Below are 21,518 nucleotides of genomic sequence, written 5' to 3' on the forward strand. Positions count from 1 at the left end.
CGTTTCTCAAACGGAAGGCTGCATCCTTTTGAGGTTGCAAATGCATGCATGCTACTTACGTCATCAAGCCTGGTGTATTTCGGTTAATTTAGCATTACGTTCGCAAATCATAAGCGTATTACAACAATTTACGATTGAATAAGAATAATAGTCAACTTTATAATTGTTAATATTCTAAAATAAGACAGTCTTTATGACATATGCAGCCTACAAATGCGACCTCAAGAGGATGCAGCCTTCCGTTTGAGAAACGGCCTGTGTGAATCCCCACAGTAATGGTGCGTTCCAGGCAGGTTTTTAAACCCGTGAGTTACGACTTCAAAACCACGACTCACGACCCTATGCGTTCCAGGCAGCCTGTAACTCGTGTTTTTACAACATTCTACCGGTGAAAGTGCTCTGGAACGGCAGTCAAACCCGTGACTTCCCACCCGTGAACTCGTACTAGATCGATGTACTCCCAGTTCAAAGTCGTGAGTCGTGGTTTTGAAGTCGTGAGTTACGGGTTACAGGTTGCCTGGAACGCAGCATAACATTCAGCTGGCTCAGGTCACGTGACGCCCACACCGTCTATTCTTCTCCGCGCGCTAGCAGGAAGTACAAGCGAGAGCAGAGAGGCTCGTGCAGGGATAAGTCGTCTTTTAGCCACGTATTAAACCTTTAATTTTTTTTAAATGGTGAAGTTTATCGATATATTTACTGTATTTATGTGATGTCGGTTATTTAAAGTTCGCAATGCTCCTCCTCTACAGCCCGTAAAGCGTTCCGTTCGATGGTCAACAGTTATTGACGTCAGAACCGCTTATTGTATGTTTGTGCATCTTGTCATTTGTGCACGAAGGGATTTTAGGGTAGTAAACGGAAATTCTTTGAATGGTTGATTCCGGTTGCAAATGCTTTGCTCGCCACGACAGCGGGTTGCTACTATGCATGCCATGCGTCTGTGTATGCAACCATGCAGCAATAGTATGCAATAGGTATGCTTCTATTCTCTGTACCCTTATTGTCAAATCTAGCGTAATTCTGGGTTACTCCTCTAACCTTACACTTGTCTTTTCTATTTTGCAAGTTAATGGTGGGTCAGGATGAGCAGAAACCACATAAAAGATGGTGCTGTTGAGTCTCACTGGGATCACCACATCCCTCTGCCAAAACTGGGTTCCTTTTACTCCCGGCTGGTGACTGCCTTTGTTGCCCTCATCTGTTTCATAAACAGCTATGATGGGGACTTTGTCTTTGATGATTCAGAAGCCATCATCAACAACAAGGTGCCTCCCATGTTGTCTTAGATCAATTTATTGGGGTGTTTTGTTGTCACTGTGGTTATAATGCTCAGTTTTGATGTTTACATTGAAACATGTCTTCTTGATAATGGCATTTTGGAGGAATTATCTACAATAATTATTATAACAGATTTTCTGTTTATTGTCATGTAGTATTTTAATGTTAAGTCTGTTGAATTTCAATATTTTACATTCATATTATATATATGACAGATGCTTGTAATGCAACTTACAGATTATGAAATTGTATGAATCAGCAAATACAATGTGATCACAGAAAAATGTACAAGCATCCCATAAAGCATGAATAAAACCCCACCCTTAACCTCAATGCCACAGAGGTGCAAGCAAATCATACTAAAATGTATAAGATTGTACTATTTCATTTTAAATTTCCACCTCGTAAAAAAGCTTCTATTACAAGTGTATTACCAGTAAAGCAAATTCATGTCTTTTTTTCTCCTTGTAGGATTTGAATCCTGCTTCTCCTCTAAGTAACATCTGGAAAAATGACTTTTGGGGAAGTAACTTAAGTAGCAACTCCAGTCACAAATCCTATCGGCCGCTAACTGTCCTGACTTTCAGGTACGTTCAACACAAAGACAAAGGCGTCTTTCAATTACTGCTGTGTGACTGATGATTAACACAAGGTAACTGTACAACCTGCTTATAGTGAATATTTTCAGACCTCTTTGCATATATTAGATGTCTGGACTTGTAATTTTATTCTCAGTGGGAAATCAAAAGAGGTCCCCCAAGAGCTTCCTCACTGAACTCCACAATAATTGACATTAAAATTGGATGCATATATTGCCTTTTTTCAAACTCATTTCAACATTGTCTTTGGCATTTGACTGCTACTGTGAAGAATCTATATAGGGGGCATAATTCATGTCCTACATGCTGCTAATGAGAATGACATCGTTTTGCATTAGTAATGTCCTGTTATCTCAACTTGACCATAAATATTATGAATCTGTAATGCGGCATTGTCTGGTAAAGTCCTTTTTTATGGATATATGGCTACTGTGTTTTGTTTCACAGAACAAATGCAAGAAAAACAAACTGCCAATATCATAGAAAGTTCTTTTTGTACATTCTGATTGGTTGATTATTACTCTGTTTTCTCAGGATAAACTACCTCTTGGCCGGTGGACTGTATCCAGTTGGTTTCCACTTACTCAACGTTGCCCTCCACTGTGTTATTTCAGCGTTAATGATTGACGTGTTTTCAATATTAATCGGTGGCCTGTCTCACGACGGAAAAGGGTCGAAACTCAGTTTCTCTCCAAAAGCATCGTTCCTCGCTGCGCTTTTCTTCGCAGCTCACCCGGTTCACACAGAAAGCGTAAGTAGAGTGATTCAGCAAGGCCGTCTCTGCCCGGTAAACAATATCCCACTACAATGTTCTCCATCACCATGTTCACTGATGTTGCATGAAATATACATTACAAGGCCCATGGAGAAGAAAGCTTCACGCAGCTGGTGTGCCTCGCATAGGTGGGCTTTACGGTCAGGCATGGCTATTAACAGCATCCGTACGCTTGTTCTGACCTGGCACGGATGCATCAGAGCATGGTAGTGCCTGCCGATGCTCCGGATCTCCTCTTTAATCAGGTTCAGAAAGACCGGCCCTGGACCTGGAGGGGGTTAGGTTCAGAGAGACCACTGACTTAGGTCTATGGGATGTATCAAAGAAGGTGGCCCCCAGGACTCCAGCAAAGGCCGACTGCAGTTCTGTAATGAGTGTTGCCTCCTGCCTTCACCGCTAATTTGGCCAGAAATACAGGCAATTTTACAGACAGAAGAATGGCGAAAGATGTTTTTATGCAGCTCATTTTTTGTCTTTATTGGTCAAGCAGGTTTTAATATGTGTAGGTTTAACATGAATTTCTGGGCCCCAAAAAATTAATTCCATATTCCATGCCTTTGACCTGTTAGAGGATGCACTGATGTTGGTGTTTTGCAATAGGGATGGGTTATGATGAACGACTAGTTAACTAGTAGTACAGCAGAGCAGTTGGTTTTGCCCTTTCCTATTTTACAAACAGCGAGGCAGTGTCCTTCATGCCCTCTCATGTATTTAGTTGGAGTTGATCTTGGAAATAATCTGTTCTCTCGCTCTCTCGTTCTCGTAGGTGGCTGGCGTTGTTGGCAGGGCAGATTTGTTGTGCGCCCTGTTTTTCCAGCTCTCTTTTCTGGTTTACTGCAAATCATTTCAAGGTCAGTTAAGAACTATAACAATATTTTGTAATATTCAATTTGCACACGCTGCATGTTGTAATCTTGCTAATTTTTTATTTAGCTTACAAATGAGTTGCTCAAAATGTTCTCCCTGTAGGTAGCGATAAAAAATTCTCTGTGTCATGGATAATTGGTAGCATTCTTCTGTGTGCTGTCGCCATGCTTTGCAAGGAGCAAGGTATCACCGTTTTGGTAAGTAAAAATGTGCATAAATAGTGCCTTAGTGTTCAAATAACTCTTTTCATGATCCCTTGATCATCCGTTAATGAGCCATTCATTTCTTTCACCTTCACAGGGGGTGAATGCTGCTTATGATATTCTCATTGTCTGTAATCTGAACATCTATGAACTTCTTCAACGGCTGCTGTCTAGAAGAAAAACAGCTGAAGTCAGTTGTTTTACTTGTTCTTTTCCATAGGTGTCTCTCTTGTGACATGTGGATTGATCTTATTTTGCTTTATTACACTCAGATTGGAGAGTGGGTGAGGAACGGTTTGCTAGTGAGGATGGCTATTCTCTTTTTTGGTGGCTCTTTTCTTTTATATGCGAGATGGAGGATCATGGGTACTGGGCCTCCATCTTTCACTGAGGTGGATAACCCAGCATCCTTTGCTGAAAATGTCATCCTGAGGGTAAGCAGAACACTTGTTTGTGATTTTTTTTTTACGTTTAAGCCATATAAGTAACGATAAAATTCTTTTCGACTCTTGATATCAGATACTTTCTTCTTTCTCTGATTGACAGATTGTGAATTATAATTATTACTACTCTTTGAATGCTTGGCTGCTGCTGTGTCCCTGGTGGCTGTGTTTTGATTGGTCAATGGGCTGCGTGCCCCTGATTAAATCAGCCAGTGATTGGAGGATCATCTGGCCTCTTTTGCTGTGGTGCTGTCTGACAGGCTTGATAAGTCAAGCTCTGTGCTCACAGGACAGCAATAAAAGAAGGTAAGAGCATAACAAACCAATATGATTTGAAAATAAAATAGCCATCAGAGACCTCAAAATAATGCTGAACACAGTGTTTCTCTAGCCTGGTTAAAACCAGATCATTCTCAGTAGAAATGGTCTGGCAAAGCTTAATAGACAAATCATTTCCAAAGGGCATCACCAACGGAAGTTGCTTAAATGCTTCTGGGCGCAATTGGATAAACCTAAAACCAAACAGAGTTATGAAGGAAATGACATATTAGATATTAAGGCTTCGAGTGTTGTTCTTTGCTTGGGTTTTAACGAAAACGAAAAGTTTTAATTGCTTAAAACAGACGCAATAGCTGATTTGAGCGAGTGATGTTTCATGGCGGCATCCATCTTTGTAATGTACAAAATCTGCTTCACCATCAATGCACTGTCGTCATTGTGTAAAACCCGCCCCAACGGTTCTGATTGGTGCCGCGATTTCGAAAGGATTAGAAATGGGCTTGAATTTTTTTCATTTAGATTTTACTAAATCTAAATTTGCAGGAAGTTGTCTGGGTTTTCCCAGGCTAGTGTTTATCTGTATTCAGCTTAATATGCATTAAAAGTTACATATTTTCACTGTTCTTTCAAAGCTTGTATCCAAGAAACAGGAAAAAAAACACTGTCAGGGCTCCAGACTAACTTTTTTCACTAGGAGCACAGTGGCCCCCAACCGAAAATTTTAGGGGTGCAACCAGAAAATTTAGGGGCACATACCGTAAATCAACATGCTAACCAAATATTCACATTTCTACTAAGTAATACACTGTATTACTAATAAATACTTTGATGATAGATGCAGAAAGTACAATGTGCTGTTTTAAATTCAGTGTCACATCCCAAAAAAAAGGTCAAATTTACTGGTCGCGCATGTGCGACTGGATGTAAAATTCAGTGGCATACTCTCGAATTTGGTGGCAGGCTGGAGCCCTGACTGTATTTTTAAAGTAATACACACTGTGTTGTCGAAGTTGACAAGCACTTATTAAAACAAAATATGGAGACACGAGATTTTGGAAGGACAGCGAAAATATAATTGCATTTTTGGCTTATATGAAGACTTGTTTAATACAGTAAATAGGTGTTGTTTATTTAGAATCATATAGACCGTTTCAGCAGTAACAACATATACAAGCGGCTGTCGCGGTCCGCACGTAACTTCCGGTAAGCTCCGCTAAGAATAAATAACAACAAAGTTCTTTAAACGTAGTTTATTCATATAACAAGCAAAAAACAACACATAGATTATCTAGGAAACCAAAACATTTGTTATTTTCGAGGAGACATTTGTTCAAGAGGTCAGTTCAGCAACTAGTCAGACCATTAAAAAAACGAAACCGGAAGTAAAGTTCGGATCCAGACGTGTATCACGTGCGTCCGATGAAACCGTCTATATTGATTTTCCTTGTTTTTTCTCACATTTTGTCATTGAAAACAAATTTGTTTATTAAAAAAAATATACACTTTAGTAGCATTAACACGTGTTACATACAATATTGCATAAGTAACTCTGATAAGTATTTAAAGAAAAAAAAATACACCACAGTAAGATTTTACCTCCTATCAGTTAAAACTAATTTTTTTTTTTTTTTTTTTTAAATTGGCGAATGTCCATTTATTCTATTTTGAATGTATAAAGGTTTGTGCTTATAGTACATTTGCATAACATTTTCTTTAATGCGTTTGGGTGACACTTTTATCCAATGCAACTTACAGTGCATTCAAGTACATGCATCAGTAGTATGTGTGTTCCCTAGAAATCAAATCAAACCCACAAACTTAGCATTGCAAACACAATGCTATATCAAATGAGCTATATGAACACCAAATTATGTTTATAAATGATGCTTTTTGTCATTTTAGGACTCTGACATTTGGCTTGGTACTGCTGGTAATTCCATTTCTGCCAGCCAGTAATCTGTTCTTCAGGGTGGGGTTTGTGATAGCCGAGCGGGTGCTGTACCTCTCTTCTGCCGGCTACTGCCTTATTCTGGCCTACGCTGTGGGCTACTGTAGCTGCCACTGGAGGAAACACAGGGTATGTGTCCTGTTTTACACCAATTTTCCCACTTATCACCTCCTAATATTCACCATCAGACCATAATTCACTGTAACTAATTTGTCCATTGAGTATGTGTGTGTTCACGTCTGGTGTGTGTATGTGGGCTGACCACAGAGGCTGCTGAGAGTGGCCACGTTGGTGCTGCTGTGTGTAAACGTTGTTCGCTCTGCGCAGCGCAGTCAACAGTGGAGGTCTGAGCAGAGTCTCTTCACCAGCGCCTTGTCTGTCTGCCCTCTCAACGCCAAGGTGAGACTGCACAGCTCTCTGGAGAACACGCCCACTAACTTCACCTGCACTCCATTGTTGAAATGCATTACAATAACTACGGCTTAACCATCACACGTGGCAAAATTAAATGGCTGTAAATTATAACTAGATAATCTGCATAGTGTTTGCTTTAAATTAAATTAATAAAAGTGGTGTGATGTTCCATAGTGGTTTCATATTATGCTTGATGAGTATTCAAACTTTCCCCTTCGTTGCACAGGTGCATTATAATGTTGGCAAAAACCTTGCTGACAGAGGCAACCAGAGTGCTGCCGTCAAATACTACAGGGAGGCTGTGAGGTAAATAAATTATTTTAACCTCTTGTGTTTGCCAAACATATTACATTTATCCATATTTCAGCACTTTAAACTGTGAACTTTTGTTTTTCTGCCTCTGAATTGAAACATACAGTGACTCCTTAGCTCTGTTATAAAATCCAGCAAGATGTCTTTTTGCATACTCCTTTAATAGACAACTACCTTATGATGTAGTTTCCATATAAAAATTGTGTAGACTGGTTTGAAATGCTCTTTACAGGCAGCAACTTCACATGCCTCACAAATATTATTCCTTACAGATTACACCCTAAGTATGTTCATGCCATGAACAATCTTGGTAATATATTAAAGGAGAGGAATGAGTTATATGAAGCTGAGGAGCTCCTGTCAGCTGCTGTTCGTGTCCAGTAAGTTGATGACAAATTAAAATATATAGCAATTATTTACTGTATGCTGTATTAAAGTTCACTTATAGACGGTTTCATCGGACGCACATGCGTTGACGCGATACGCGTCTGGTCTGAACTTTACTTCCGATTTCAGTTTTTTTTAATGGTCTGACTAGTTTCTAAAGTGAACTCTTGAACAAGTACCTCGTCAAAAATAACAAATGTTTTGGTAATCTACATGTTGTTTATTTTGCTTGTTATATAAATAAACTACGTTTCAAGTAGGAGTTTACCTGAAGTTACTTGTTGACAATGAAAGCAGCTTTCTTTATGTTGTTACTGCTGAAACCGTCTATACCACGGGTTTGTTGAATGCTTTATTCTGATTGGCTGAGAAGTGTTCCATTGGGTGGTGATTATTTTTCTGTAAACCGCACACCTAACCTTCCGCTTCGCGCCGTGCCACATTACCACCTTGGGTGTGCATTATTTTCGAATAATTCAACGGCCCATCGTCAATTATTCCTTGCATAACGCACGCTGTTTCTGCTTATCTCATGTTAATCTTGAGTACCTATGGAGTATAGTACATATATCCAAAGAATCTTTAGTTTTATCAGATTAATAAAAGACAGATCAGCTTTACCGATACTTTCCGAATAGACCCAAGCTCCTGGAGGCATACCGTGGGTGAAGCAAGTCACAAGCAAGCGTCCACTATCTCTGGATAACTTATGATTCAATACATGTTCATGTCGTTTACATTATATGCACGTATGTGCCGATCGCTAACAAACAATAGACATTTAATGCAGTTTTACTTGTCGCCTGTGACTCAGGACCCAGTTGGGACCGCCCCCATTTTAACGAAGTCCAGCATTAAATAAACACACACACACAACTCTGCTGCTACCCTGGATCACCAAACTATATTCATTGTTTCCATAATGCTGGATTCTTTGAGAAGCTGTAAAAGCTTAAATATCTCTCACAAACAACAACACACTTCTTTGGTGACGTTGATTTCGTGTCAGCTCTTGGTTGGTGTGTGCGTGCCCTATTCCGGTTAAAGTGACCTTATAGTGACCGTATGTTTGGCCCAGAAATACTCCATCACACATCCAACTGCTTTTTTGAACCTTTGCCCATGTTTAACCCTTTCCCCGCCTTTGACGAGTTAACATGTTAATTGAAGAGTTAGCTCGTCAATTAAGAGAAACAGCTTCCCTACCAATGGCGAGTATTTCCGGCTTATCGCAATACCGTTATTATCCACCAGGTCTGCAACTTATAAAACCTGAAGTATCGCCCTAGGGCAAACAGCTGCATGTCTGTGTAAGTTTTGAGGATCGCTCTGCATCTGATCTCTATCAAAAGTCCTTCACAAAAATGTAATTATCTCCTAAAATTTTGTGTTTTTTAAGAAACCTACCCATATTTGAGAGGTTTTAAAAGAAAACAAATGAAGGTAGGATGAAACTGGTTTGTTTTGTTTGAAAGCAAAGGGTCTGTTCTTTCATTTGATATATTGTATGTTAATATATTTAAAGAAGAACATTTTCTGGAAGGCATTAAACTTTTTTGTGAAAATCATGAAAATGCTGGCGCTGGCTGGCAACTTGGCAAGAAAACACTGGCGGAGAAAGAGTTAACATGAGGAATACAACACTTTAACTGTGTTTAATAAATCAAAAAGCATGAAATACTGGTTCCCCCCACCCCTTTTTACAAAACATGCTTATTTTAAAGTGTGAACTTTAAACCTTTACATCATAAGTCGTAACATTTTTGCTTTGTTTACAGGCCTGATTTTGCTGCAGCTTGGATGAATTTAGGTATTGTGCAGAACAGTCTGAAAAGGTTTGATGAGGCTGAACGGAGCTATTGGAATGCTATTAAATTCAGGAAGAAATATCCAGACTGTTACTACAACTTGGGACGTCTGGTAAGCGATGTACTTTTTCTGCATATCACATTAATGCTCAAAATATGAAAACATATTTAGGGAATCATTTTGTGGCATGTGTGTCTAGGGTGGTTTTGGTCGTTGGCTATTACTGTACATTCATTTAGTCTGCATAAGCAAAAACCACCATGAGGCAATCTATTATTAATTATGGAAAGAAATTGGCCATTCCGGTCCTAATACTAACAATTACAGTGTGTAATGACATTCTATTTTGTTTCATTGAAAATTAGAAGCTTCCTGTATTCCAATAATTTGATCAACTTAAAATGATCATCATCTGAGGTGTTGGCACCTCGCATTTTGCCCACTTAAAAGAGGCATGTACTGTAGAACCGTGCTGCTTACAGTGTATGTGGGAAATACAGGTATAACTCTCAAAGAATATGTTCAGTAAAACTAGTCCAGGGTTGTAATAGATAGTAGGTTCTGTACAAGGGTGTTGTCATGAAAACACATGAGTAGTCTTAAATATTTAGGGAAAAGACTCGTCCATTGTTTGTGATTCGTCTTGTTTGTTGTATCTCCAGTATGCAGATCTGAACCGCAGCGTGGATGCACTAAATGCCTGGAGGAACGCTACCATGCTGAAGCCGGAGCACAGCTTGGCCTGGAACAACATGGTTATACTACTGGACAACACTGGTATGGCTTTGAAATACTAATTTCATGAGTTCGCATTAACATGCGATCAAATATGAAATAAAGCATATTTGGCATGCTGTTCGAGGAGAGGGCTCCCAAATTACTCCCTCTCTTTAACTGGAATGAGATATACCAGCTGAGAGTGAGGCGATGGGGTGGAGGAGGGATCGTTTTTGCAGTGTTACGGGACAGAGGTGAGGGACGGCCATAGACCTCTTCTTCGCGCTAATTGGTTGGATTAATTAGTTAAATAAACTTCATATGAATATATCAACAATTGTACATTAAATTAATCAATACTACTGTCACAAACACTTTAAATGAGCCTTAGATTTGTTGTTAACCTTCGCTTTTTTTATAGCTGTGGATAAATAAACTACTATATGCAGCTGTCTAAAATATAGTACTTGATTTTGTCTATCTATCTATATTCTATCTATATACTAATTTATTTTTAAATATTGACTACTAAACTGCATAATTGGTGCTTGTCCCAGACAACTAATTTTCTACATATTGTAGCTGTCAGTTTCTCAGATAATTGTCTTTCTTTTATATAAAATCAATATTTCATATCCTTGATTTATGTGGTAAATAGCCATAAAATAAGCAGAAAAATGTATAGTTTGCCTCACATCAGGGTCCTGATGCCCTGTAGGGGTTTATTTCACGATAATAACCACCCGGCTGTACATTATCCTCTGCGCACATCACAGTTTAGCAATTCAGTATAGATCCGTGTTACTCCAGACAGAGGCAGTCATGTATGCATAAACTGAGCGAGTGTTCTCATTAAACATGACCTTGACCCTGCCCTTGGGGGTAAACAGATGATCTTGGCCTCTTCCCAAATGTTCCTGCTTTCACGTTTTGGTCTCATGTCCCAAGTATAGCAGCAGCTCATAGCTGTGTGTGCGAGAGAGAGAGAGGTGTGAACTTCTACTCTGCAGATGCTGAGCGTCAGGTGCACGCTGCCACATGGGGCCATGCTGCATAATTAGTTCACGCTATACAACAATTAACTCCTGCATCACATCCTCACCCCTTTTTGGTCAGAGACCCCACAGGCATAGATAACGTTGCTTTTGGAACCGCCACAATAATTTTAGTAGACATACCCACCAATCTTTGATTGCCTTATCTTGCATTAACATTGCATAGCAGTAGGTAAAGTATCTAAAATAATTGTTTGGTCTATGATGATATTCAGTATTTATTAACCAGTTTTATTAAACAATTATCTCATTCACAGAAATGAAGCAAACTTAGAAACTAATGCTGTTTATGTTATCGACTTATGTTAACAACAGTTTTTACAGTTAATGTTGCTGAAGTACATAGTATGAAAAAATGTATAAACATGGTTGAAAATCCAGAAAATGTTCTTCTTTAAATATATAAACATACAACATACCAAATGAAAGAACAGACCCTCTGCTTTCAAACAAAAAAAAACGTTTCATCCTACCTCAGTGGTTCTTTTGTAATCAGCTTTTGAATATGGGTAGGTTTCTGCAAAAACACCACATTTTGAGCAAAAAGCTGAGATAATTCCATTTTTGTGACGGACTTTTCATAGAGATCCCATTCAGAGCGATCTTTAAAACAGACACGGACATGCAGCCGCTTGCCATAGGGCAATACTTCCGGGTTTAAAAAGTTGCCACCTGGTGGATAATAGCGGTATTGCGGAAAGACGGTAAATCTCGTCATTGGTGGGGAAGCGTTTTCTCTTAATTGACGAGATATCTCGTCAATGGCGGGGAAAGAGTTAATTGCTCTATGAATATAATCCCAAACACAATTGCTTTACTTATTGCAAATTTGCATTGTGCGTTCTGTATATATGCGTATATTTCCCTGTTCGATCTATGATTTCTGTACGGTTAACTTTATTTTTCTGGATCCACTGCTAATATGTATTTATTACACAGCTGCCCTGCAACAAAAATAACACTATAGATATAAATTTGAATTGAACTGCGTTTATTAAATTATTTGTTTTAGCGCTTATGCTTGAGAGCTGCCAAATCATATGCTTTTTAATTTTATACTGACAGCAAAATCTTCACAAATTTGTGGATTTTTTATATATATATATTCTAGGCCTACCACGAATTAGAACCTGAATGTATTTAGCTGATAAGATTTTTTTTCTTTGCCTGTTTACTCATACTGTAATGACAAAAAGGCACTTTTCCCAAAAGTTTCTGTTCTGATGAGATGTTACAGGATTAACAGAGGATGTCCTTTCTGGAAAATGCCGGCATAAGAACCCAACATGATTAGACCGGAAGAGCAAGAATCATCAATGCTTGAAATTTATGTATTAAAAGCTTTGTGTGTTGTTTTAAAGCCACTCTTCCCTGCCGTGTGGAGAATGGTGCGATTCCCTGACAGAAGCCGTTTATTCAGACGCGTCTCCCAGGCAGGTTGGCCCTCCCTTGAGAGTCTTGGCACGGTCTATTTTCCCTGCCAAAAAATAAATAAAAAACCCTTTCCTCTGCATGTTTTAAGCCACATTCTATCCCATGAGTAAATTACAGTTAAGATCGAAAATTGGAGTTGTTTTACGCGCAATAATTGTTTCCTGTAAAATTAAAGTAAGGATGGTAATAAGTGCGCAAACATAAAATATGACTTTGAACAGCAAAGAGAAATATCCTCTACAGCTCATGAATTTGATAAGGGCCGGCCGGTGAGAGAAGATTTGTGTGAGTCTGTGCTTACAGGGAGTTTTGACATCCAGATCAATAAGTCAGTAGCCCTTGTGTTGGCCTCTAATTAGGAAACTAAAAGAATCAGCCATGTGTGGAGGGGAAAAACTCTCTTCTGGAGAGCGCTGTCACACCAGAGAAATCTACCCTGCACAGTCAACAAAAACTGCAGGATTATACTCTATAGTTGTCCTTTTCATGATGTATAGAAACAAAAAGTTCTGGAATTTTAAATAAGCAGTTGTAAGTACCAGCACACAAGTGAGACTGAAAAGTGCAGTCCAAATATTAAGATGCGCTAACCACCAGGTCGTGACACTAAATCATGTTTAAATAATTGTCTTTTTTTTTTCAAAAAAAAAAATTTGAATGCCGCCACACATTTAAAGATAATCGGGCTGCATTTGGGGCGATTTTCCCCCTTACGACAATCTTAGGTAAACTCCTGATCATCTTTGTAGTTGTACCGATTATCTTATCCGATTTTTTGGTGCATGGTGTGTTAAGAGGGTCTGAATCGGTTTGGAACCACATTGGGTTCGCTACGATGGCAAATCGTAAGAATTCAACATGTTAAATCATGTTGTTTGGGGGGAACCCCGAGGAAAAATGTGCATGTATGGTGTGGATTGTCATGTGATCAAAAAAGAAAACGAGCTGATGAAAGACAAAATCATAACAACCACAGTCTAAAGTGAGATGGACAAAGCAGTCCATCGTATTAATGCCATTTCTTTATGCCCATCATCCACAATGTTTGTTTAGTGTGAAGTCACGTTTTACTTCAAGAGACACTGCAAGATTTTCACAACATTTTCTGTGTTCTCAGTCGAGACTCACTTTGTTTGTGAAGGTAATGTGATGGTGTGCCGTGTGCTCTTATGACCACATGACCACACATTTTATTTTGTCATCATGTTTGAAAAAAAGACAAGATTTAAAAAATCTTTTAGTGTGGCCCTACCTTAAGTGGTGTTTGCCCATGCAAAATAAGCCGCCACAATGCTAAGGTGTTAAATGTGGTTAGCGTGAAATTGCTATGCCATTGCTAAGGTGCCCCAAATATATAGTTCCCACACAGAGGTTTCCTAGATATTTATAGGCTCTCAGCTTCATGAATATTTTTCAAATGCTTTGCCTGGCAGGCAAAAACCATAAGATTTAGGGTTTCTCAAGTTCTTTTATGTCATTCCTAACACCACCCTTTAGTCATACAGTAACTATATTTGAAGAGTTTGGTTCCAAAACGCAATACATTTATTTTGACTAATTTACTAGTTTTTTATACTAAGAAATGACAAGATGAAAACCACTATTTTCTGTTACAAACTTTCACATAGCATCGTTAGGTTATAATAACAAAAAAATTCAAATCCATAATTTGATTTTCAAAGTTTCATTATAAAAACTGATAATTTTTTCCCCACAAAATGCAATAAATCTATTGAATCAATATATAAATGTGCATAAATTTTTGCCATGTTATATTCATTTAGTTGACTAGTGGTATACACTGATAAAAACATGAATGGCATTAATCAAAACACTTACTTTGTCATTTTAAGAACACTCTCATTGCTGCTGTTATACTTGAAACTTCGTCGCAATGTTTTGGAGTTTTTCATAAGATCCCCTGGGGTCAATGTGTTAGCATGACAGAAGTTTGATGCTGTCGGGAGAACAAGCAACAGCCGACATTTTTCCATCTTTTTATAATAGTTTTAATTTTGTATTTTATTTCAAATATTTTATGTTGATAATGTGTGAATTTTGCTTTTATTTCCCCTTTTTTATGCTTGTAAATCTCTTTGAGTTGAATTTTGTGTATGAAAAGTGCTATTTAATAAATGCTTATTATTATCATTATAGGTAACCTGGCTCAGGCTGAGCTGATTGGAAAGGAAGCATTAAAGATATTGCCAAAAGATCACACCATTATGTTTTCCCTCGCCAATGTCCTTGGGAAACAGGAGAAATACAAGGTTAATATTGTAAATTCACGGCTGTGTTTGTGAAAGTATATTTGTAAGTGTTTTCATAAAGACCTTTTCACCTACACAGGTCTATTTCAGATATTTTAACACAGCATTGTCACAACGTTTTGTTTATTTCTCTCAGGAGTCTGAAGGTTTCTTTCTCAACGCTCTGAAGATCAACCCAAACTTTGCCAGTTGCCATGGCAATCTTGGTAAGTCTCCCAGGGACCCCGCTGGCAATTCTGTATTGTCACAAAAACTGTTGTTCAAGTTTGACTTCTGCAATGTTACGCGATACAGGCATAAATCGATGCGATGTGAATCAATAAACAAAGCAAAGTGGCTGTGATTCTTCTTCCATTCACATGAGACCTATGCTGGGTTACTGTAAAGTCTGGTGATTTAAGTGACGGCTCTTTTTTTGTGCCGTTGCAGCTGTTCTTTATCACCGTTGGGGAAAACTAGACTTTGCAAAAAAGCATTATGAACTGTCTCTTCGGCTGGACCCCAACGCCCCAGGAACCAAGGAGAACTACAACATGCTCAAGCGTAAACTGGAACAGAGGCAGAGGACTGTTGGATAACACTGTTTTTGATAACTGCATGCTTCACATGTTATCTTTGTATGTTATATATATAACTAAATTAAATTGAATCTTGTTAGTGTTCACCTTTGTCTTTGATGAATACACACAGATGACACTGCTGCACGATGTTCGAGGTTTAAGCGTCTCAAATGATTTTGTCACGTGTAACTGTAGTCTCAAGACATATGGAACGTATCCACTGTCTTCACTTTCATCTTTGACCTCATGTTATGTCAGCTGGGCCTCTATTTATTAGTCTGTTACACTTTGTAATTGCAGGGTATGTTACCATTGGCCATCCACCAAGAATGTACCCCAACTGTGGACATCTCAACAAATTGGTTTAAAAAAAAGCAGAGTTACCATAAGGGTCTTTCTTGGACTTGATCCTATCCTGTCGTTCTTCCCAAATCTCTGTAGTTAATGTCGAAAAGAGTCAATGTTCTGATGTCCCGATGTCGGGGGCCGAAGGGTCACCCCAAGTAGGAAGTCAACAGCCATGACAGCAAAGAAAACAGTGAAGCGCAGAATGAGGGCTTCAAAGGAGGTGAAACGTGTTCCCTAGGGGCATCTCACGCACGCTGGCTGATCTTGAAAGTTAGTGAGCTGACCTCAAAACACAATTTCAGTCAACAAGTCATCTTCTTGCTTGAAAGTGCATCTTGGTTGTATTTTTTCACCTGCTTCCTTCATCCGTCTGGAAACTTTTGAAGACCTGGATTGCAATGGTGCAGGGATGTCAGGGGTTATTGCCTGTGATGATACCAGCTTCACATGTGAAATATTACCTGACAGTTAACATAAATTCATAACGTACCGATTCAGTGATGATGAGAATACTGTTGAGATCATTTAATAGAATCTACTAGAATCAAATAATTAAATGCTGAGCAATGACAGCATATTTGAAACATAAAGTATACAGTAGAGGGTAACACTTTACAATAAGGTTGTATTTGAAGAGCTTTTACTTTTACGCAACAATGTTATATTGGCTGAACAAATAATTTTGAAGTAAAGCTGACAAGACACAGTCTTTTGTTGAAATTACTAAGTTAAATTTATTATATGCAGTTACTTGTGTTTGTTAAGTAAAGTGAACAAGAAATTATTTAGTAAAACTGACTCCAACCAAGTTCATTTTTTTTAGTGTAGTAGCGCTTGTTTCTACGATCACAGATACAGACATGGGGCCACATTTATAAAGCGTGCATATTCACAGATTTGATCGTAAAGTATGCATGCGCAGAAATCCACGCCAAAGTCTATATTTATAAAAGATGTTTTTGAAGTGGAAAACTGCTTAGTGCCACGTCAGGGTCTGAGCAGGCGTACGCACTTTTGCTTGTCCGATTGCTGCAGGTTTTCAATATAAGCCATTCTTGCCTTCTTAATAGGGTTTAAAGGGACACAAGGCAGCATTTTTATGTTAATAAATCATCTTCGTAAGTCGGTATATGGTTAAATGACTCATTGCATGACGAATGGAAGACTCTCTCGCCCGCCCCTACCGTCTGTAGGAAGAATACCCCACTTGCAAGTTCGCTGTATCCGACCCGGTGTCCTTCAGTCTCGTATAGTCTTAGATATAGAACGCATTTACTCCCAGACACTAGGGGGAGCTAGTAGAGAAATAATACTCAGACTTGCCTTGTGTGCCTTTAAACAGTGACAAGGTCTTTGACATATTCGTTTAAAAGCAGAGATCTGAAACTGCTCAGCTGCGCACAAGTTCAAGATCATTTGCAATTTATAGATTTCACATCTGAATAAAGAGGTAGGCCTACGCGCATTTTCTGTGCGTACATTTTTATGAATCACATGTATGCATTTTTCAAAAATGATTGTAAGATCAAATGTAGGATGGTTTCTTCACAGCATTTTATAAATGAGGTTTTGTGTTTCAATATCTTACCTTACCAATCTGTTACGTTCTGCTCAAGCTTCACTGGCAAAGTTGATCGATCAGCTTGGTCATCTGCATTTTCTGGATCAGATTTGGGCTTGTATTGATAAGGTAAGGACAATATTATCTGTTGGGAGCTGATCTTTCAAATAAGACAAGGAATCCCACATTGGAACGATGGGCTTTGTACAAATCAAGGTGGGGCATAGGAGAGCAAAAATAATGTATGGCATGTGGAAAATAAAGTTTTTTTAACGATAAACCATGTGAACACATTGTTTACCAAATACACATAAAATGTATTATTTTAGCAATTTAATTGGAGCTCTGTAATGCATGAGCTATCATGAACTAATAATATTTGGTCATGTTTATTTCAGCATTACGGATACGTTTTTAAAATTTCAAGTTGTAAATGTTAACAAAACCCCTACTGTAAAGTGTTACCAGCATTTTAAATCTAAATGGGATATATCAAGAAATTTGTTTTCTATGTTAAAGTGCTATTATTGGGTCCCCAGTGCTTCTATCAACCTAGAAAATATGAAAAAGAACAACACAGTAACTTAGTTTTGGTAAACCATTCTCTGCAAGCATGTAAAAAATAGGTCATTGAAATTTGTCCTCCCTTGTGATGTCAGAAGGGGATCATCTTATAATAATACCACCCCTTAATCTACACTATCCAACCATTGCACTGCGATTTAGTGCAGAGAGAGAGAAAAAAAATTATTGACAGCACAGTTGAGTTTTAATTTAAAAAAAATAATTTTCATGGCGATGTTTGCATTTCATCAGCTCATTTGCATTTAAAGGACACACCCAAAAACAGCACATTTTTGCTCACACCTACAAAGTGGCAATTTTCAATGTTATAATAATTATCTATATGGTATTTTGAGCTAAAACTTCACATATGTACTCTGGGGACACCAACGATTTATTTTACATCTTAAAAAAAAAGTATTGTGAAATGTCCCCTTTATGGGTCTATTTTGCAAACAAATAATCTCTAATATAGCATTATTACACAGCCTCGGCTTGATCAGCAAGCAAAAACTGCACTGATACTCTAGCTTGAGGACGAAACAGTTGTGATACTCCTCCAGTTCAAAGCACTAACAATTAAGCTTTGTCGTTTCCACTTCAGTGATTCTAGGAATCGTCTGTGATTCTTTGAATCCGAGAGCCGGTGGAATTAATCTCGAGCAAAAACAAGAGAAACACTTTTTAAAGTCAGTGAACTGAGATTTATTTAAGCTTCATCACTTCGGCCGGATGGTGGTACAGCTCTTGACCGCTCGGCCCCGCTGTATGTTTAGATGAACAAGCCCTGAATCCCATTTTCCAGCTCAGAGCTCCTCTGACAGACTGCTAATCAATCTGACAAGATGTTGTCAATGTTGCTCTTCTAAAATGCTCCCTGGCTCACCCTCCAGTCCCTTAAACAAAACTAATGGGTTGTGATGTTGGCTCGGCGATTTCGAGTCTAATTGATGTACATTTTGCAGATCTTATGAGAACTGTAGCCGCCGTCCGGCATGGCCCATCCGCTCTACTGACACTGGGTCAGGATTCACGTACACGTGTGATTATTATACTGGCACTCATTAGGGAGCATGTCGCCCTGCTTTGAGGAGTGCGCTATGAATTACAGCCATACACTCCCTGGCATCTTAAAAAGGCCTGACTGTCATAGGCCGCCACCAGCCTCCATGTCCACCTCTGCCCTGCACTGTGATTAATTGTTCACGATGGGCAAGAGGCCACCGATGCCAGCTGCTGGTCTGGGTTTGTTGAATTATTATCATGGGCGTATTCTGCCGTCTCTGTCCTGTCATTCACGAGTCCTTGAGACATGAAACAAGTTTAGACATATGCTTGGGTTTGTCTTTTATCTGTTGACTATGGTTTGTTCCTTTTATGTCACCTATTTATTTGCTTCAGTTTTAAAACCGGTTTAATTGCAAAATAGCTCAGTTGGTTGAGCATTGCATTTTCAGTGCCAAGGCCGCATGAGTTTGATCCCAGGGAACAAACATACTGATAAAATGTATAGCTTGAATGCACTGCAAGTCGCTTTGGATTAAAGCATCAGCTAATTGCAAAAAAAAAAAAAACATTTCTAAGATGCAAATATTTTAACTAAACCTGATAGTTGGAAAAGTATTTTCCTAAATTTCAACAAGGCACGCTTGGCTTTTTTGCACAACAAAATAGGAAAAAAGTGTGCGCTGAGATGGAAATGTATTAACTGGCATCAGTTAATGTGTGCATTATTCATTTTTTGGTGAGCATGAAAAATGATTTAAAGGGGTTTGAAATTGCATCTGTAAAGCCTGATTGCACCGAGCCAAACTTGTCCATTTTATCCTTTAGGGGTGCAGAAGGGTGTAAGCTGCTCTCTGGACAGGGTATACAGTAACAGCTGTGCTCCTCTCACAAGGGGGGCGGACACTAGGCCGGGCTGCGGGCCGCCCGGAACAGATGGAAAAATACATCAGAGCTCGCTCACTGTTATTAAAAACACAATATCCTATGCTTTTTAAGGTAAAGAGCGGTTAGTAGGGTGGGTTGGTATTGAATAAAACTGGTCTTGAGCAATATCAGGTTTTCCAGAAATCAGAGAAAGGTGAGAAAAATTTGAGACATTGTATTTGTTTTGCGTGCCTTCTTGTGGTCTTTCCTATTCTCTCTCTCTCTCCCCACCACCCCTCTTTAGCTCAGTGAGGGCAGCGAGCAGGAAACCGTGCCAGTGGCATATGGCCTGCCACTGCGCTAAACATCCATACTAAAGACAGGTCCATCAGTCACAGCTCTGGCCGTGAGAGAGGCGAGTATGGGTGCCTGATAGATGGTGTTTAGTGCTTACCTGCTGTTACGACATCACCACTGAAACACTGCGCTTCCCCCAAAAGCCCACGCCGACAGCGGAAACGGCAAAGCGTGAAATACCACGTCTGGAAGTGCCTACCAAGTCGGCCGAGTTACAACAAATAATAGATAAGCTATTTAAACCCTCAGTTAGGGACCCTGGGTCAGAGCCTCACACACCAAAATAATGCGCAACATCCGGCACAGGACGAACATATAAGCAAACGCAAGTGCGATGCTAGCAATTTAAGACAAAATGTTTCCATTGCAAGAGTGGACACCAAATTGGTTAGAAGATTGAGGCAAATTGGGCCTTCTTTGCAAAACCTTTCCTTCGTAAGGTTCGCCTTTGTTCTTCCGTGGGCCTGGTGTTTTTCTGCCAAATTTAACAGACGGCTCGGAGGGTAAAGGGGGTCCAGCCCGCTACTGCCTTCTGCTGCTGAGCAACTACGCAGCAAAGACGAGAGCTCAGATCCCTGCTGTCTGTGTCACAAAGTGAAAATCCTTTAATTGGACCTTTGTATTTTACATCTAACATTATTTGTCCGAGTTGCCGGAATTTAAAAATGAAATTGGACTTTTAATATTCAATAAAATGTATTGTCTCCAACACCGTGTCAACTATTTAAAATTTGTATTTTATATAAGATTTATAACATACAGTATAACAACCTTGTAGTATATCCACTTTTAATAGCAAATTTCAGTGATCTAATATATAAAAACGTTATAAATTACTTTATAATTATCGATTTCATTCATTTACAACTAAATTAACCTTTGCATGCAATTTTAATAAAAAGAAAGCAAATTTAAATCAAATCTGACTCAAGAATACAAATAGACCAACAAAATTATGCAGTTCTATAATTCACCACTGGGGGCAGTGGTGTCCAAGAAAATGAAACCCCTTGCAAAATGTGTGTTATACAAAAGGCACATCTCCAAATATCTCTTCACTATTGTGAAAGGTGTCTTGTTATTCATTATTCATTAAAGCAAACGAGTTTTAAAATAATTTACAACTGATGTATAGAAGAAAAAAATCATCCATTTATTGGACAAGAAAATATAAGCCATTTACATTAAGGAAAAAACAACAAATATATAAGTTAATTTTAGATTAATATCATCAAAAAGTGACAAATTCAAATCATAATAAAACCTCAAATAAAAAAGAAACTATCAAGCCTGAATCTCGTATTTTGTACAAAAGCCTGAGTGTTTGTGTGCACAACACAGAGGAAGGATACAAGAGGAGGAAGTGTGTGATATAATTAACACTATCTAAATAATAAACAGTCTAACTGAAGCCAACGAGGCTCTGTTTTTTTGTGTTAATGCACTATTAGATTTACAAACAT

General features: G+C 38.7%; 1 protein-coding gene across 1 annotated transcript; it reads left to right on the forward strand.

The window, feature by feature from the left end:
- Positions 1–579: 579 nt before the first annotated feature.
- Positions 580–15,455, forward strand: tmtc4 (transmembrane O-mannosyltransferase targeting cadherins 4). Its single transcript, XM_065251776.1, has 18 exons — positions 580–977; positions 1,070–1,268; positions 1,753–1,868; positions 2,415–2,631; positions 3,422–3,506; positions 3,625–3,719; positions 3,823–3,915; positions 3,998–4,159; positions 4,272–4,474; positions 6,350–6,524; positions 6,663–6,794; positions 7,036–7,115; positions 7,394–7,501; positions 9,287–9,428; positions 9,980–10,094; positions 14,681–14,793; positions 14,930–14,999; positions 15,223–15,455. Exons 2-18 carry the CDS (start codon positions 1,086–1,088, stop codon positions 15,369–15,371), a joined length of 2,238 nt encoding a protein of 745 aa, XP_065107848.1. The 5' UTR covers positions 580–977; positions 1,070–1,085; the 3' UTR covers positions 15,372–15,455.
- The last annotated feature ends 6,063 nt before the right edge of the window (positions 15,456–21,518 follow it).

The sequence above is a fragment of the Paramisgurnus dabryanus genome, chromosome 15 (assembly GCF_030506205.2).
Source record: "Paramisgurnus dabryanus chromosome 15, PD_genome_1.1, whole genome shotgun sequence".
NCBI lineage: Eukaryota > Metazoa > Chordata > Actinopteri > Cypriniformes > Cobitidae > Paramisgurnus > Paramisgurnus dabryanus.

Excerpts from the sequence above, each read along its gene's own strand:
- tmtc4 (XM_065251776.1), top strand. The coding sequence starts at position 1,086 with ATGAGCAGAAACCACATAAAAGATGGTGCTGTTGAGTCTCACTGGGAT. Across the intron at positions 3,916-3,997 it reads CTAGAAGAAAAACAGCTGAA|ATTGGAGAGTGGGTGAGGAA; the intron begins GTCAGTTGTTTT and ends TATTACACTCAG. Across the intron at positions 15,000-15,222 it reads CAGTTGCCATGGCAATCTTG|CTGTTCTTTATCACCGTTGG; the intron begins GTAAGTCTCCCA and ends GTGCCGTTGCAG.